The sequence below is a fragment of the Strigops habroptila genome, chromosome 5, assembly GCF_004027225.2.
Source record: "Strigops habroptila isolate Jane chromosome 5, bStrHab1.2.pri, whole genome shotgun sequence".
Classification (NCBI taxonomy): Eukaryota; Metazoa; Chordata; class Aves; order Psittaciformes; family Psittacidae; genus Strigops; species Strigops habroptila.
The window spans coordinates 30991343-31009483 of record NC_044281.2 but is presented as its reverse complement, the minus strand read 5'-3'; the positions used below and the strand labels follow the sequence as shown (position 1 = coordinate 31009483).

At 40.8% G+C, this 18141-nt stretch overlaps 1 protein-coding gene across 1 annotated transcript; it reads right to left on the bottom strand.

Annotated features, from left to right (window-relative positions):
- Window positions 1-95: 95 nt before the first annotated feature.
- Window positions 96-17721, bottom strand: RGR (retinal G protein coupled receptor). The gene is made up of 7 exons (XM_030487341.1): window positions 17586-17721; window positions 14495-14651; window positions 12680-12801; window positions 3623-3776; window positions 2958-3075; window positions 1336-1449; window positions 96-439 (listed from the first exon to the last, which is right to left on the bottom strand). Exons 1-7 carry the CDS (start codon window positions 17662-17664, stop codon window positions 296-298), a joined length of 888 nt encoding a protein of 295 aa, XP_030343201.1. The 5' UTR covers window positions 17665-17721; the 3' UTR covers window positions 96-295.
- Between the last annotated feature and the right edge of the window lie 420 nt (window positions 17722-18141).

Here is an 18141-nt window from a genome sequence, read left to right as displayed (position 1 = left end):
GTGTAAAAGTTAAAAAAAATGCTTTCCAGCATGTAGTTTATTTGCAGTGACATATAAAATGAGACTGATGACAATCAACTTGGGTTTAAGGCAGCTTGTTTGACAAGCAGCTCATGATGGTTTGGACAGTTATCTGGAGGGCTTACTTTTAGTACTTTATTGGTTGTAGCCAATGCACAGCCTTTCCAATGTGGAACCACCTTTGCATGTACACATCAGAGATTGCACACAGTTTCCTCTAGAGTTTTGCTTTCAGTGATGTGCCTGCATTAATTTTGCTCAGTGCTGTAATAGGTTATTTAGTTTTGTTATCAACTTCTGCTTTCTCAATCTTCTGTCCTGTGAGGAACTGCCATATTCCTCCTCTGTAGTTCTCATTTCCCAAGGCGTATATAAAGGCATTCACTGTAGGCACGGTCTTGGCAATAACAGCAGGAATCTGTAGAGAGACACAATATTTATTAATAGGAAAATTCACCGAGGAGCCAATGAGCTGATTTCAGTTTCCCTTTACTGGACGAATGCCTGTCTCCAATGCCAGTAGTTTTCTACTCCCAGAGAGATGAGAGGTAAAAGCAATTTGGTCAGTTGGAGGCCCTTGCTCAGGAAATTGTAGTCTCCAGGAGAAAGAATTTAGATCAGCATTGCCTGAAACTGGGATATTTCAGTTAAGAGTGAATACAAACACTTGGGAGGAGTGAAGGGTGTGCTGTGGACACCTCATGATGGGTAAGTGTGCTAATACTAATACATATCATGCAGGGTACTGAATTCCTAAGTACAGGCATGCATTTGATGACCTGAAACTGAGCTGATTCTTAGGGACTGAATGAAAGTTGAAAGGTTTGATGTGAGTCCCAGAGGCAGTTTTGGAGCCAGGACTCATAGGAAAAAGGAAAAAAAAGAGGTGGCATAACATTAACAGATATGAATTGTAGATTCTCTGAGGAGAGAGAAGTGTTAGGAAAATGAATAAGACAGTCTCTTCAAAATTGAAAGTATGGAGTTGGTACTTGACTCTGGGAAGGACAGAAAAAGCTCCTATGAAACGTGATGCAGTACAGGCTACAGACCCTTGAGTGCTAAAGAAAAAACCCTGACTTCCGAAATTGTTGCTTGACCAAAGCATTACTATAATGCCTGGTACATCACTGTCCTTAGCCGTTTTGCCTTAAAGTGGTAGATGAACAGAAAGTTTAAGAAACAGTCTACTTGTTATATATGTTATAACAACTAAACACATTTGTGAGTGAATTGGCATTGTTCCATAGGAACGGAGAGAGGAGAGCAAGGAGAATGTCGCTGCTCGAATTCCCTCCGGTGGCACAGACATACCATGCGGTATTTTGGTGAAATGAACATCACATTTTCAACTGCTGCGTAGAAGCATAAAAAGCAATAGGGGCCCCAGCAAATGACCAGCGTCTTCAATGGTAAACCAGTATTAAACTGAAAAACAAGAGCAATAAATTTCTTGGTGTTTCACAATTGCACACTGCAACAAGTGGATAGAACAAATCCTAGGAGACCATGGTTTGTGCTCAGCAGCAGGAGAGGATCAGCAAGCAGGATATGGCATATCATTGCTGCTTTGCTGTCGATATCAGAGGGAGCGCAGCTCCCTCTGCATCATGGGCTGCCTGTGCAGCAAGCCCCAAAGCCTTGTTCCTGGGGGCTGGGTGTGGTATGGCAGTTGCTCCTGGGCAACTTGTGCAAATCAGTTAGATCAGTGCGTGTGCTAGACATAGAAGCCGTGGCTGGTAACTGCTGCTGAGGAGGAAAGGTGGTGTGGAAATTTGAAAACAGATAAAAAGGAACAACACTTTGCTGACTTCTTAGAGGGTCTTGCATGCAAATAAACTGTGAGAAGCCACTACTACATGTAGTGGCATTTGTGTTGTGGTAGTATGATTCCTCTGTCCTCTATTCTAGGGCCTTATCCATGGTGTTCACGGCCAGCTGTTCCCATGTATCTTATGTTAATGATAGGGAAGTGATAATTTAATCCTTAAATTTTCTGCATTGTAACTACTCTGCACAGCTAGAGAATATCATAAGAGAGAAATGACACACTATTGCATAAACTCACTGGAAAAAAAGGCAGTAGACTTATGATAATAAACACTGGGAACTGGTCATGTATTTCTCATAGAGGGTACATGTATTTATTCCAGACAGCTACAAACCAATCTGCCTGTTTCTTTGCTGGTATAACATCCCCCTTGAGAAATGACTGTCTTTACTGAGTGCAGGGGTCAGGCTGTGCCTGCCAGCTGTGCATAGTGCCCCAGACTGTAGAGCCCGCACCTAAGGAAACAACTCATATAATCACAACATTACATTCCCATAAACCTGCCACACCAGAGCAATTCCTTTGTTTCCAGCTCATAAAGAATTCTGAATTTCCTCAGCCAAGTGTAAACACAGCATGTATAGGAAGGTCCTTCTTCCCTCGGGGGGTGCCTGCATGATTCCTTGCAGTGCTGATGTTCTGGCTGACTTCCTCAGTGATAAGCTAATGGCCTATAGCAAAGCAGGAAATAATGATCCTTCCTGAGCAAAGTTTCTCTAGGTAAATATAGATAAGCTATTAGCAAATATTCTCTGTGCTGCCTGTTTGTTTTGTGACAAGAGTTGGACTTTTGTTTTGTTGGTGGAGGGGAATCCTCAGGGTCACTAGCCTGACCCTAGCTTTGATGGGGAACTGTTTAAAAAGCTAGGTTGAGACAGATGTGGCTGGTTGGTCAGATCTTGAAATCTCTAAGGATGGAGTTTCCACAAAATTCTTTGGTAGCCCCATCTGTGTTGTGCTACTCTCCTACTCAACACTGGGGAGTTAGCACAGAAGGCACTGAGCCAAAGCATCTGTGAAAAAAGTCATTTTTTGAGGACTTTGCCTGTAGTGGATGCAGCCCTATTTTGGCAAGATAGGTGCAGGGCTGAGAAAGCTTTCTTACCTTATAGTGCCCAGTTTTCTTGAATTTCTGGTGTATGGACTGGTAGGCTGTCAGCATGATGAAGCCCGGGATCATGAAATTGAAAATGGACAAAGCAAAAAGGAATGTGATGTAGTTTCTGGAAAGGGTGAAGAGGGGAAAAAAAAGAGGTTAATTCCTCTCTAGGACATCTCTGTAAACTTGTTGTAAATATTTGTTTGTTTGTTTGTTTGGTTTTTAAATTGCCCAAACCAGTTTTGTCAACATACTTGAGCTGCAGCATTTGCTGGAGGCTGGTTAAGTTGTGCTATGCTGTTGTGTGTGGGATGGATAGTGTTGTAGAAAATCACAATGGGTGTTTGGTTTCTAAACGCAAGCATCCCTACTCAGACATCTGTGCTGGACTGCATAAAACCAAAATAATTCTAAAAGAGTTTTAAGTCCTAAACCCATAAAAGATGCAGCTTATAGATGAGCAAGGGAGTAGCAGAAAACTGAGCACAGAGAAAACTGACTTTAGACATTCCCACATGCCACCATGTGAGTCAAGGCAACCTCGGATTGTGCCTGCCTTGCCTCAGCATCAATGCTGGGGGACAGCTGGGGACTTTGGTGTGCTGCCAAGGCCATCCCAGGGGATGGCAGCCACATCCCTCCTTCCCGTGGGGGCTGTCCCTGGCCCTCACCTGTCCCCTTTGCTGTAGTCCAGGGTGCAGCAGGTTCGGAGGGGTTCGTAGTCGTATTCCCCCCACCCCAGCAAGGGCATCACGGACCAAAAGGCGGCAAACAGCCATGCAAACACCACCATGGAGATGGCCGTGCTCCACTGCAGCTTGCTCCCTGTGGGAAGAGAAAAGGGTGTCTCTGTGCCTGGAATTAAACCACTGGCAAAAGCTGTCCAGCTCTGTGGGGCCAGAGCCAAGTGCCAACTGCCAGCAAGCAGTTGTCTGTGTTTTGTAGCCTGAAGCTGATCAGAGTATGAAGAAATCAATCTTGCATAAAATACAAAGGGAGATTTTAGACTTTAGGAAACAGTAAATTGTACTTCCCCTTTGTGTGCTTTACTTAGACAAATGCTGTATTGCTGTTCAGCTTTGTACCAAACTGCTGTTACAAACATTATATTCTTGTATTTTGAGGATGTGCTTTGAAGACTTAGATGAGGCAGAGAGTAGAATGACCAGGGTGATACAATAAATACTGTTTGAAGAACTAGAGTCCTGCTGCGGGGTGTGGGTCAGATCAGAAATGTGGTTCTGCACACACTCTCCAGCCTCTGCCTACTTCCTTTCTGCCCTGTCAGGAGTGCAGGGCATGTGTGGGTATTAAATGTACCCTGTTCTAAAATTACTGCTCATCAATATATATATGAATATACATACACAAGCTGATAAAAGATCTTGTTCTAAAAATACTGTTGGTCAAATTATTTTGCCCTTAATGTCGTTACTTAGCCTGGAACAGGAAATGTGAAGCTCAGCATTAGTAATTTTATAATTGTCCTGCATTCAGGACAGTGGCTATCTCATCTAGTTCCATAAAATCCCACTGGCATAGGTCAATGAATGAAATTAAAGATTGGAAACTTCAGAAGACACAAGTATTTCTTCATGGAAAAGGCAGGCAAGCTTCCCTACTGCTGCAGGATATTGTGTTAGCCTCACTGCTTGCATCTAAAAAGGCTTAGATAATTTTGTTATTGAGGCTAACATCTGTAATCATGCCCATGCTGAACAGCCCATGACGCCAGCTGCACCAGCAAGGAGCATGGCGACTTTTCCCATTACTCCTTTCTAATCAAATCTCTCATTAGGGAGAAGTAATGATGTAATTTTCACTGAGGTTGGGAAGCAATCTTTTTGTCTGCCCTTAACATCAGCATTATGACAGCAGGCCAAGAAGATTCAGGCCAATTCTAACCTTTCTCAGGAAGGTGAAGGATAGGAGGTGGGATGCATGGAGTGAGGCTCTGCCATGGGATCGGACGTGGCTGACTTGTGAATGGAGAGCATCCCATAAGGCAGCAACTCCAGGAAGGACTGCAAACTCTACAGTAGCTATTTTGTGTTTTACTGCCCTTGTGTATTTTAAAGAAGGATAATAGGATATGTGTGTTAGTGAAATTGCGCTTTTACAGGAATGCTGATTCTACCTCTGTCATTTTTCTTCTTACAGAGGTTCTTCAGAGAAAAGAATTAGTTTGAATTGCACTAAAAAATCAACCTGGAAAAATGGTTTGGTGCAGGGGTTCAAAAATTAATTACGGCAAAAGACAGGTATACACATCGCAGTTTAAATACCAAGGAAAAAGTAAAATAAATCCTTTTTACTCTATGTTTTACTATGGTAGTTACCAATAAATATTTTGATTTTTTTAGTCATTTAAAACATTTTTTTTTAATAATTACTAATGAAGAATGATTAGTAAAGACTAATATCTATCTTTTGTATGATTCCTACATAGAAGATATACTGTGGCTACAAAGGCTCAAATATTGTTTTCTAGTACTGACATAGTAGGACTCTAGAATGACATAGATGAAAATAAAGGAATAGTTTCTGATTCAGGGAGCTAAAAATATGAATAAAACTTTTTATTAACTTGTAATTATCCTTGATCTCCCAGTTCAAAGAAGCAGTGTAGCCTAAGTTGTATCTTTCAGAACTGCATCATATTTAGGTATATGCTCAAACAAGCATGTTAGAATTGTTACTCATCGAAGGTTTCCATTTCCATTTGTGTTCTACAGAGTGGTTCTTGTAGCTTGGCTTTACACAAGAGTAACTTGAAATTCAGTCAGGACAAAGCTTATTACATAAGCTGTCAGGTTTGTTTTGCATTTTACACAGTCTAGCTACATTTTAGAGGCATTATCATAAGGAGCTGCACTGAAACCTGGATCTGAATTGTGTTTCTTTTAAAACAAGTTCATGCCAAAAGTAGCTTTATTGCTTTGGGATTTTGTAAGTGGTAAGCCCTCCTGATAGTCTGAGAGAAACAAACTAAATCTTGTTGTTTGGTTTTGTGTGGTGTGTTTTGGTTTATTTTTTTCCTCAGCAGTTCCTTACACTAGTGAATACCAATTGTTTTTCTTGGTATCCTGCGGCAGAAACTTCGCTCTCTTTCCACCTCATCCTTTCACTTCAAGGACTACTCCAATATCATAAAAATCTTGAAATGTGATGAGCCCTGACTGAGGCACTCTAGTGCCACTAGGTCCTAGCAACAGACTGGCGCCTTATGTATCTTTCCATGTAAGGGAAAGATCCTTGCATTGACAAAATTTGCCCTCAACTACAGGGACAGTGTTGATGGCATGCCGAAGGCAGCCTGTGGGTGCTTGTGCTGACAGAGAGCAGCTGATCCACTGCCTGCATCTGTGCATGAAGTGGCTGGTGGAAATCTCACCTTCCCTGCTCTCGCCTTGCAGGATAAGCTCTTTCTCCACTGGCTTCCACCACCTTTGGGGTCTTTCATGGTGCCCAGACTCTTGGTGCCACATCTTTCCTCTGGCCCCATGTGCTACCAGCGAGGCTGTATGCAGACAGCAAGTTGTGAAGCCTGCTGCTGAAATGGCTGTCAAATATTTTCTATCAAGAGTGACTTTAATGAAGATTTCTATGTATAGTTTTGTAACACAAAAAGTGCAGCCCATGGGACACTCTAGGGGAAAGCTCTCTGTGCTTTTGGCAGCTGAGGAGGCCCACACGCCTGGTAGGGCTGCTTGGAGCACAGTGAGATGACGCTTCCCAATTTCCATTAGCTTTCTTTTTTTCCCTTTGTTCTCCTAATTTTTTACTTTAACTTTTGTGTCTCATCTATGACAAACTGTAAGAAAAGGTTTATTTTAGTTACTTTTCCATAGGTGTTAGGGAACACCATTTTCTTATTAGATGTAGAATAAAAAGATGACCATGCAATAATGAAGTTTGACACCAGTCATGTCTTGGCAGCCTGCATTCGGGAAGCTCATCTCTGGGGCTGATTTCATAGGTTCTGTCTAGTCACACTTAAGGAATCCTATTTTGGACATTAGAAAAGGAGAGAATCAGAACTAACAAAACTATTTTTTCCCTTCTGGATTTGGCCTTTTTGCAAAATGAGATTTATGGTGAAATAGTCCTGATGAAATCAGCTGCCCATTGACCTTCCAGAAAATATTTAATGACATATCAGAGGTAGCTAAGAATATATGAATGTAAAATTAAACAAACCTGACATTATTTTAGTTTTAGTTTACAGAGAAAATACTTTCAGCACAAGTACAGTGAAAGACTTGTGCTCCATTCGGTTGGCAAAAATGTCCTCCTCGGAGAGGGCTGACAGCAGGAGAGCAAGTCGGCAGCAGTTTGGTTGTTTTTGTGCAGAGCAAGCCATTGCTTTACATTAAATGCCTTTTTTTTTGCCTGATAAAATTTAATGTAATAGCCATGTAGATCCTAATTCACTTAAACGTGTATGTATGGACCTCAGCTTATGCTTAAGGATATAATTCCTAATTAGGGCCCAATGTTGGCAATTTGGTCCTATTAAGTCTAATCACTCTTGTACTTTGGCTTTCTCTCCTTGAAAAGCAAGAGGGAAGTTTCTCTTTTCTGTACAGTGAAATATTAATACTGGGGATTTAAAACGGCCTCTGTAATTGCTTCGGAACAGAAAGAGGTCACTGTTACAAACAAACCCCCCATAATTGAATGATGTCTAAAATTGTGATGTCAAAATCTTAAATTTTAGAAGTGCTAAAATAGAGCATGGAACCTTAATCCTTTTGATTACATTGGCCAGTTTTTAGTGACATAATCATAAACCTACATCTCTAGTCTGTGGGGATATTTATGAATTTAGTGGGTTTTTTTTTTTTGTAGATTTGTAAATGGGTCAAAAATTTAGGCAATTTTCACAGAAAAAGCGAAAAAAAAAAAATTGACACAGTGGCTACCTTTCAGCTAGATTTCAGGCTGGTGTTCAAAAGTAAATTCTCAAACAAAAGGATAAAAGGATTTTCCAGGGTGAAGGGAGAAGTCCCTTTTCCTTATTCTTGCAAATGGTTAAATTATAATGGTTGATGTATTCCAGAACAATATGGCTTGTACCAGACTTCATGGCATGCATCACTTAAAATTGGCAAAGTTTGTCAAAACCAAAAATATCTGAAAATACATATCAGTCATAAGTAAGATAAGTATTGGTGCCTACTTCATCCGCAGTGTGAAAAGCACCAGTCACTGGTGCTCACAATCATTCATCTTTTGTAGGAATAAGAAAGCTGCACTGCATAATAGCTCCTTTTGCACATAAGATTAGAAAAAGCTCTTTAAAATAACCTAATAAAGGTATTTTTCCGCTCCATTGATTTTATTTTATTTTATTTTATTTTATTTTATTTTATTTTATTTTATTTTATTTTATTTTTTGCTGTGGCTCTCCATGATCACAAAGCTGTCTTGGCAATTATCTCCTGCTTCAGTGAAAATGCAAGAGCTGTATAAACATTTGCATTTTGTCACGGAAAACTGATGCAGGTACAAGACTAGATGAAGGAAGTGTGGCAGGGTGGCTGCAGTAAGTGTGACAGGAGGTAAGCATTTGCTCCTAATTTGACAGAGCTGACAGCTACAATTGGAACAAATGGTAGTTTGCTAATCTTTGAATACTGATATAACAACCTAGATTTCATTGAATGTTAAGGATTAGATAAAACTCACTTCAATCCTACTTCTTGAAATTAAATGCTGCTGTGAAATCCCTGCTGATTTTGTTCGTCTTTTCTTTTGTAATATTGAGAAAAGTACTGACATAAATCACTTCAGATTTTCCATTTCCCCCTAATTCTTAAATGCAAGTTTAAAATCTGATAGAGTTTTTTTCTTTCCTTTTAAAACTGTATCTATATGCTGTGGTTAGGAAAGGAAAAAAAACCTGACCAGAATCCTTCCCCTCTCCACAAGCTACTGGTGGAAGAACGCTACCCTTTCACCAAAATGAGCAGCGTGTTAGATTGAAATGCCTTCAGCAAAAATGTCTCCGTGGTAGGTGTCTGCCTGTTTTCAGGTCACTGACCCCCTGGGCTGTCCACCAGCCTGCCTGATCCCTGCTCCAGTGAGACCTCCCAAGCTGATGCTTCCTTCCCCCCTTACTATGTTAAGAATGTAATTCAGGATGTTTTCCTCATTTCAGTGGACAGGGAGGGAGAACTAACAATGTCTACCTTGATATAAAATCTTCTGTCTTGAATGTTTGGCTGTTGATAGACAGCTTCCTTGGAGTTTGCCCTTTCCTACTTCGCTGTCAGGCACTAACATAAAACTGATTCTGTTTTTCCCCTTCCACTCCTAATGATTAGATTTTGAAATATAATGATCTGTTTCCCCATCTTGCTAGTGATTGACATTCAAACCCTTCAGGCTCCCCTGCCTTTTCCCCTCTTTTAGAGACTTTCAGACTACAAATTTATGTAGTTCTTTCCTCCTTACTGTGAAAGTAGCCCCATAGGCCCCAAAGCCGTGTTTAGGGGATGAAAAGAGAGTTGCTCTGCATGATTGCCTGGGAGGAAGAAAGAAAGAGGGAGGAAAGTAAAATGTCCTGAAACTCTAGTGTCTCTGTCATGTGTGGAGGTCATACTATTTTCTTCCATATGCCAATCAATATCAACCTCTTTTCTGATGCGTGATCTGTCTAGTTATTAATACACACTAAAGGCTAGCACTATGTCACCAAGGGTATTGACTTTAAGATCAAACTAATTAAAACAATTGGTTAGTTTTCAGGATGTTGGTGAACATATTTGTGTTATTAGACTCCAGAATGGCTAAGAAGTCCCATTTTTTTCTCACCATCTTAGTAATCTCTCACACTCTCATCAGCTCTTTTTTCCTTAGAAATATGGATAGTGGATAATCCAGTGGCAAGCAGAGGAATGTCACAAGAAAGGTTTTATTGGGAAACTGTTAGGACATGACAAAAACATTGATGTAATTTAGTCTGGAAAGAGTACCAGTTCCCAAGGAATGAAGATAAACGGTTGATAGCTTTGTTTTTTAGGCAGAGGTATTTTGTACCTTCTGTACAGGCATGCAAACTTACACCAGTGTCAGCAGGAGTTTAATGTATGGATTGAGAACACATATAGCCTGGAGCCTTGGGATATCAGATCTATGAAATATGATTTAATCTTCCTTGCAATCAACATGTGAAGGATGAAACCAGAAGTGGCAGGTTTTACTGGAATAGCCACAGAGCATAAGCTTTTAAAGCCTTTGGGGTTTTGAGGGTTTTTTGGGGGTGTTTTTTTTGTTTGTTTTGTTTTGTTGTTCTAAGTATTCACTAACAGAAGCAATGTTTGGCCATCAGTAAGTAACAATTTGAGCAAAGTAAAGAAGCTTGTGCCCTTAGGGTCTTTCTGCATGTGCTCTTAATGTAGTATGCTTTTGACTGGAGGAGGGCATGACATAAAAGCATTAAAGCCAATGATGCAGAGAATAAAATGTCTTTCCAAAGACATGCTTATTTTCAGGCTCTTTCTTGTAAAATACAGATGCTCCTATTCTAGCTCCAAACACATTTCGGTGTCCAGAGGGTGTTAGTATGGATTTAGCTTACTGCCTGCGTTATTTGGAGCCTTTGGACATGAAAAAAATCTCCTGCAACATTTCCTTGCCCGAAGAAAAGAGAAAAATTCTTAACAAAGTTGCAGAACAAAAAGTTGGCAACCTTTCCACCCTTAGCAGGATCTTCAGATTGAACATATTTGTTGTCTGCTCTGGGTGTGTTTTACCATTTGCTGCTTTAATCGTATGAAAGCCGTGCCTGAAAGGCTGTGAGGATGCCAGTGGCGGAGGGGACTGAAGTGCTGCAGCTCAGAAGTTTCTTCCCCAGCCAGCTTTTACCCTTTCATTTAGTAAATATTTTGTGAAGTGGTCTGAGCAGCCTGTGCTTTAGCACAATAAAAGGAGGGCTGCATTTGTCTATCAACATTGCCAAAAGGACACAATTTTTTGGGGAATGGTGTGGTTGCATGAGGTCCTCTGGACTCCTCATTCCTCTGGAAAAAGCCTGGCTTTAGCAGGAGATACGAAAGCTGCAGATGGGGAGAACCTCACCAATTTTTCCGAGGTGACAGAGCTCCCACGTGACTGCCAAAATTACTGTATAGTGTGAATTAGGGCATTCCTAGCATTACAGAGTGCTAAGATGTCCTTTCAGAATAAGTTTGTATTTCATATATTTTTTCCATCTTCCTAATGAGGGCTGTGAGATTGTACACCCTGTGTTTGTCACTCAGTCCTTTCCTGATAACTTTTGAAAACACTGGCTACTTAGAATTATACTGGAGAGAGAAGTGGGGACTGACAGGTACTAAGTTGCTGCATTTACTGTGAAAGTTGGTGTTTGGGGAGAGGTGATGCCCCATGAAAGCACCCATAGCTGCCGTTACAGCTGAAACCAGGACAAGCAGTCAGCACAAGTCTATCTTATTAGACAAAGGTGAACATCATCTTTATGCACCATATTCACAAAAAAGCAGTGTTTTTGCAAGTTCCAGTGCTTGCAAGGCTGCTGTTTTGTTTTACAGCTGATAATAATGGCCCTTGCGGTCCTTCCTGACTTCTGTTCTGACAGTTATTCCCCTGTTCTCCCCATCCACAGTGGTGGCTGGAGCACAGCTGGAGTTCCAGCACAAATCCCAGCAGTCTCCACAGCTGCCAAAACCTGCTGAATTCCTAATTCAGCAGGAATTTCCACTCACATTACATGAATGTACAAATGCAATACCGCCAAAGTTTGGGAGGAATTTCTGTGATAAAACAGAGCATATCTATCTCTATAAATCCACATATCTGCCAATCTTTTCAAACTCTCACCTAAATCAAAAATATGCTTTCATAAGTCCACAGAAAATGTCAAATTTATTTTCCTGAGTTGATCTCCCTGTCTAATATTGGATTTCCATTAAATCCAGCTAAGGTGTCAGAGCTAGTTAAAAACAATATTGCAAGAAAAAAATACAAAAAATAGCCTTCACAAAAAGAAGAAAAATAACATTTCCTCCTCTTATTAGTACTTAAAAATAGCTCTGCCACTTTTGTTGGAACTTGTAGGTAATTTTTTCCTTGCTTGGGAACAAATGTACAAAGCCCCAGTCTTGATAAGGGAATGTGGAATGTAGCACAGACCTCACCGATGGCTCTTGCACCCCAAAGTGCTTGTTTGTCGCTCAAAGGGGATGCTGAGCTCTGTCTGCTCAGTTGGAGCTCTGCAGAAGTGCTTTGCCGTGGGCTATGTTCCAGCTGCTGTCTCTGCAGAGGCAGCTCTCTAGCTGCACCAATTTTATCTGTAATTAGTAAGCTCTGCATGGGCATGAAGATCTGTTTGGTACACAGCAGGGTGTTGGATGGAAGCCAAAGGTGTATAAATTTTTCTTCAATATGATGAGTTGTATTTTGGTTTGGATTTTGTTTTGAAGATTACTTATGGAGAAAGTGAAATCATGGCAAGAGGGTCACAACTTGGATGTGATCTGGAAAAGGAAATATGTCCTGACGGTGGTTGGTTAGTGCCCCCTCTATGGGAAGAGGTCCTTTGGACAGATTGTTTATATTTGCTCTATCTTTAGTGTGTAAGATAGACTTACATATAAGATACTCAGATAATAAATATGTGCTTGCTTTGATCCTCTGAAATCTAAGCAAGCTGCCTTATAGCAGGATATGGGTAAGGTTACTAGGTAAATCGTATCCCTTACTTGTACAGTAGTGATGATACCGGTCCCAGGCAACTGCAGCGCTGGAGCTAATGCTGGCTAGTGCTGTCAAGAAACCCTGGAATCCATGGATTTGGCAGCCGTCAGAGCCATAGGGCCAGTATCTGTCAACAAACAGGAAGTATGTTAAGAAAATGATAGAAAAAGGTGAAGACATGTTTGGAAATGTATTAATGGTGAGGGCAAAATGATGATAGCCTTTGTCGTGCTTTGTAAGTCTGAGAAACATTGTGAAAAATGTTACTGTGGTTGCCTTTAGGTATTTGCCATCATTTATCTTGCTGTGGTGTCTGACATAATACAAAAGCTATTTAACTCGTAATATAGAAAAGAAAATAAACCCTTAAAAAAAAGCAAAAAACCCTTGAAAAGTTGGGATTTTTTGATTTGAGATCTTAATTTCATCCAATTATCCATATCTTCAAAATGCTGTACCCACTGGGAGCAGCCAATTTGTTAACATGTGAATATAGTAAATGATTAATAAGCTTTTGGAAAGTCAGTGTTCACCATGCAACACAGTACAAAAGCTCATAATAAATAGAAATACTCTTGATAGCAAGTCTGAGGCCTCCAAATGTCTTTGCAGACACAAAATGCAAAGAACCATGACATAATCTCATGTCACATCTGCTGACATGTGCCTTTAATATCATGGTCTGCCATGGCAAGAAGCCATGGCTTTTTTTCTTTCTTTGCTCATCTAACCTGACTCTCATGCTCATAAAGCCGGCTGTGAGGTAGAAATCTTCAGCAAACTACTTTGTCATGTATTTACAGAACAATAGTATAATTCATTAGGAGACTACCCCTGAAAGTCCCTTTGACCAGGAGACAGCTGACTGTTTGGGAGGCTGGGAAACTTCTGCTCCCATTTAAAAGAAAAGGTCCTACAGTTTTTAAAACCAAGCTTATTATGATATATTGACCCTAGCTTCTCAGCTCCAGCTCAGTAAAGACATCTTTACTGACTCCAGTGAGACATAAGCGTCTGAACAAGAGTGACCTATACAGGAAGTAAAATAATGTTGAATAAGGCCTCATTGGAGATTATTATTGACTTGCTAATTTGCAAAAATGTTTTTGCATCCATTAAGGGAGGATAAAATGGTCACATTATGTCTTGAAATGTATTTCAGTTCCCTATTAAAAGTATTTCCAGGGTTTAAAAATATGGTAGTAAGGCAGAATTATTCATTAGCTATTTGACAGGCTTGTGGGGTTTTTTTATTTTGAGTATGGTTTTCTTGTGATTTGTTTGTTGTAATTATTCACTGAAATGCTTGATATTGTTTCTGTCCTCTGATTAAATGATTGACATGTGTGAAAATGTGGAAAATCAAATGTGTCACAACTGATGTGAACTCCCTGCTATAAGATTGGCATTTTCATTTTCAGCAAATTTCTCAAATAAGTGCTTTAATGGAAGGGTTCATAAAAAACCCAGACAGACTTAAAAATAAATTTGGGGTCAATCTAGAGGTTTAGTCAAATGAAAATGTACTACTATTTCGATATTCAAGCAGCTTCTACTATAACCACTGGTAAAGCTACCTGATTAAATGTCTTCTATAATCAGTTTTATAATCCGCCAGTGATTATATGCACTAAAGTCTACGTTTTTGCTTGCTTGGTAGAACTATATAGAGTTTCATTTTGTGGTTTCAAATAGAAAGAATGAAAAGGTTGATTAGATGGTATGCTAGAGAGTCTTTTGTATTAATTTGACCTCTTAGAATTTAGGCTGTTAATTTCGATGTAGTTCTGAGCATCCTTTAGGAAGAAGAAGATATATACCTTAGGAAGCTGGAGAAGGCAGCGATGAATGCGTTGATGCAGATCCCGCAGTCGGCCAGTGCAATGCTGAGAACCAGCAAATTGCTGGGTGTTCGGAGTTCTTTGATTTTTCGGAAAGAGATAATTGTCAAGCCATTCAGACAGAAGCCAAGCAGGGCTGAAACACAGAATTGTTTCGCATGATTCAACTGGAAATGGAAAATATCTATAATGATACTGCTGTTTTCTTTAATGAGAGAACAATAATTACTGTGGAAACTTATGCACAGGGAATGTATATAGATAGTAGTCACAGTCTGCATGCAAGTTACGAAGACTTTCAGCAGAGAAGTCATAGGTGACAGTTGAAGCCAATGCTTCATACTACACTGGGGATATGTCTAGTCATGTGGAGCAGAAATGCTTTAATCTTGTTTGTATTCTGCCTTTTGTTTTAACAGAGAAACCTGATTGCTGGGCTCCATCCAGGGACGCATGGGTCAGAGTGAGGGAAATACAGGGGGCAGACAGCCAGCACATGCTGCTGGTGCACATATCTCCAGGCCTGTCTTTGGTAGAGAAATGGGCTGTGTTTAATATCATTTGTAACATTCTTTTGTGTTTAAATCCCTCAGCTGTGTTTCAGTCAGCCTGCCTCCCTTTGGGCTTCTATCTAAGGTTAGCCTAGACAGTGCTTGAATCACATCAGCTCAATCTTATTACTGCCCTTCGTCAATAGACTATACATGGAAAGGGATAATCTAATTATAAAAAGCAGTCACTGGTAGATTTGAAAAATAAGTTAATGTTGGTCCTCAGAGAGGAACATCCAAGCAACTCTTGCTATTCACCCAACACAGAGCTGTGTCACTCTGAAACCCGTTCTTCACTGGTTTAAACTCAAGCTTTGTCCTTTAATGTCCTTTTCAAGATGAATTACCTGAATTATTTTAGCCCTGATGAGGCTCTGACTCAACATACCAGGTCTCAGTTAGATGAGAGGCAGTATGTCTTTTTGTGTTCTCAGAAAGAGAAATGATGTAGCACAGAAAAAAACCATATCCCCTAATTCTGCAGTGTAGTTACTTATGCTAAATGTCTTAATTCTGCAGTTACATAAGATGGATGATTTTGTCAGTCAGAAATCCTGCTCCTACCTTAATTGCATTAATGGCTGATGGCATAACCATAGTAACAGCTGATGTGTGCCTTTCATTACACAGCATACAACAAATTATATCCAGGAGAAATACTTGAAGCCATTTGAGATCTGCTGTTCTTATTTCTTCCCTGCCAGCTTACCTCCCACCCACAGGGTAAAACTGCTGCCAACCCTCCCAAATGCAGTGAAGCCTTTAGGAGAGGTATGCTGTGACCGTATTTAGAGTAGAGCAAAAGAGTTACTAATAGATCAACTTTCTTCTATCTTTCCCCAGTTTTTGGAAGCTTCAGGCTTCAACCCACTCTGCTTTCTTGAAGGCCAGCATGAATGTACAAATAGAGAACTTACTTAGTTAAAAAAAAATGGTTTTCATTTTTAGGACAGCAAATGTGTCCAGCTAATAAAGTGAATGGAAGTTTTAATTCTTCCACAGAACTTTTTTGCAAACTGCACTTAGAAGCTGCCACAAAAAAAGAGGTCTTCACTGCCTTTCTCTCAGAGCCTTGAGAAAGCAAATGAATCTTTAATTATTTAGTTTGATATTCTAAGTCAGACGGAAAAGATAAAGCTTTACTGCCAATCCACTGGGTACAGTCTGCCTAAAACCCTACAGAAAATACTTGTGTTTAGTAAAGCGTAAATGTGTTAGATGATACCTAGTTTTAAGTGAGGGTTACCAGCAGGTACGTGCTTGGACTTCAACAGCAGGAGGTCCCTGGCAGGCTGCAGCCCCGGGCACAGGCAGGTGAGGGCCGACAGGGCTGTGGTACCACAACCAGCCGTTGCCCAGCAGGACCCTAGCTGTCAGACTCTGCCAGCACCCGGCGGCGTGCCTGTCCTCCTGCCGCTTCTCACCCCTCAGTAATGAAGTGCAAAGTCATGCCAGGCCTTTCCAGGCACTGCAGATGGCTTAATGCTCTTGGCCTGGTTTAGCCCTGAACTCTCTGTTTAGGCCAGGAGGAAAAGGTTTTTCTTCTCTCTCTTTCTCTTCCAAGGAAGAGTTTCTGACACAGCTCTTCCAGCTTTCCTTTGCAGGCAGATATGATGCTGCCTTCCAGCTGAGTTTGCCTGCAAGGAAAGGACAAGCATTCTCCTTTCTTCCATGCTCCACATTCATGGGGTGAGCTGATGAGCATTTATTCCATTCTGATGGTGCTTACACCTTCTCCCCCTCTACTGTTGGGCCCCACGATCCCCGCTTCCTCAGCTGAGCAGCACTATGCAGGGATGGAGTCCCAGGCCCTGGCTGGGATGTAGCTCAGAAGAGATGCCAGTGACTGATACCATAATAATCCTAGCTACACGCCTGTCCTTTGCTAGCTGCCAGGCAGATACAAATTCGCAGTTTTGCTGCAGTCTTTCAGCGAAGTGGCCCATGCCTTAAGAAAAGCCCACATTGGCTCGATTAAATGAATATTGTCTCCTACCTCAACTTTTGCTTCATAACACCATGAGAGCTTTTGAATCTCGTGCAAGTATATTTCTGGCTTTTACTTTTATCCAAACGCCATTACTTGCAGCACTACCAATGCAATTTGTATGTATGCTAACAGTTAACAGGTTATTTGGGACCTATCATCTTCAATTCTAAGACAGCTATCACAGCCCACAAAAGAAGCAGCCCAGTTTTATTGAGCGATTATCAGTCATTTCAACATTCTTCCGCGTAGGAGGATAAAATTGGCTTTAAAAGTCAACAACAACAACTTACGTCCCAGATTCTTGAGAAGAAAGCTATGTTGCAAGTACTTCCCTGCCACAGGGATCTTTAGTGTAAACAGCTTGCAGTTCACCCTGTTTTACTCACAAGAAGTACTGGTGACATAGTCACAGTAACCACCGCTGGTCAGTGTACCACAAATGCTGCTATTTGCTTCAGTTTTCTTTCCCACTCCCACCAGAGTAATAGGGGCAACAGTCATACCTGCTGAGGTCCTGCACCGAGCTTACCTTCTACCAGCAGGGCAGTGCCGATAGCAAACACCTCTAATTCAGTGAAGCCTTCAGGGAGAGAGTATGCAGTGACCATACTTGCTATTAAAATGACAACAGATTTAACCTCTGCCCTATGTTATAGCTGTAGGGCTGCCTTTTCTCCAGATCCGCTTTCTTCTGCTAGCCCAAGGCTTCTTAAAGGAGCAGCTCACGTGCAGACACATGCTCGTTCTTATATAAAGGCTTTGGGTTTTTTTACTCCCACCACTACAATCCCTGCAAGAATGTTATTAATGATGGGACTAGCATCAACCCGCACTCCGCCTTCCCCTGCAAATCGTATTTCAGACACCAGCAAAATGAAAGCATTCATTGCAATTACAACAAGTTCTTTGTAGAGACAAGATTAAGAACCCTGTCCAGTTAATTCTGCAACACTGGAAAAGAATTATAGGTTCTGGAACAAAGGAAACATGTAATATATAATTGGGGAGTGACCTGAAAAACAAAGGGGCACTCACTGAGTTGGTAATTAGAGGAGAAGTATGAACCAAGAGTTTTTGCAGCATAT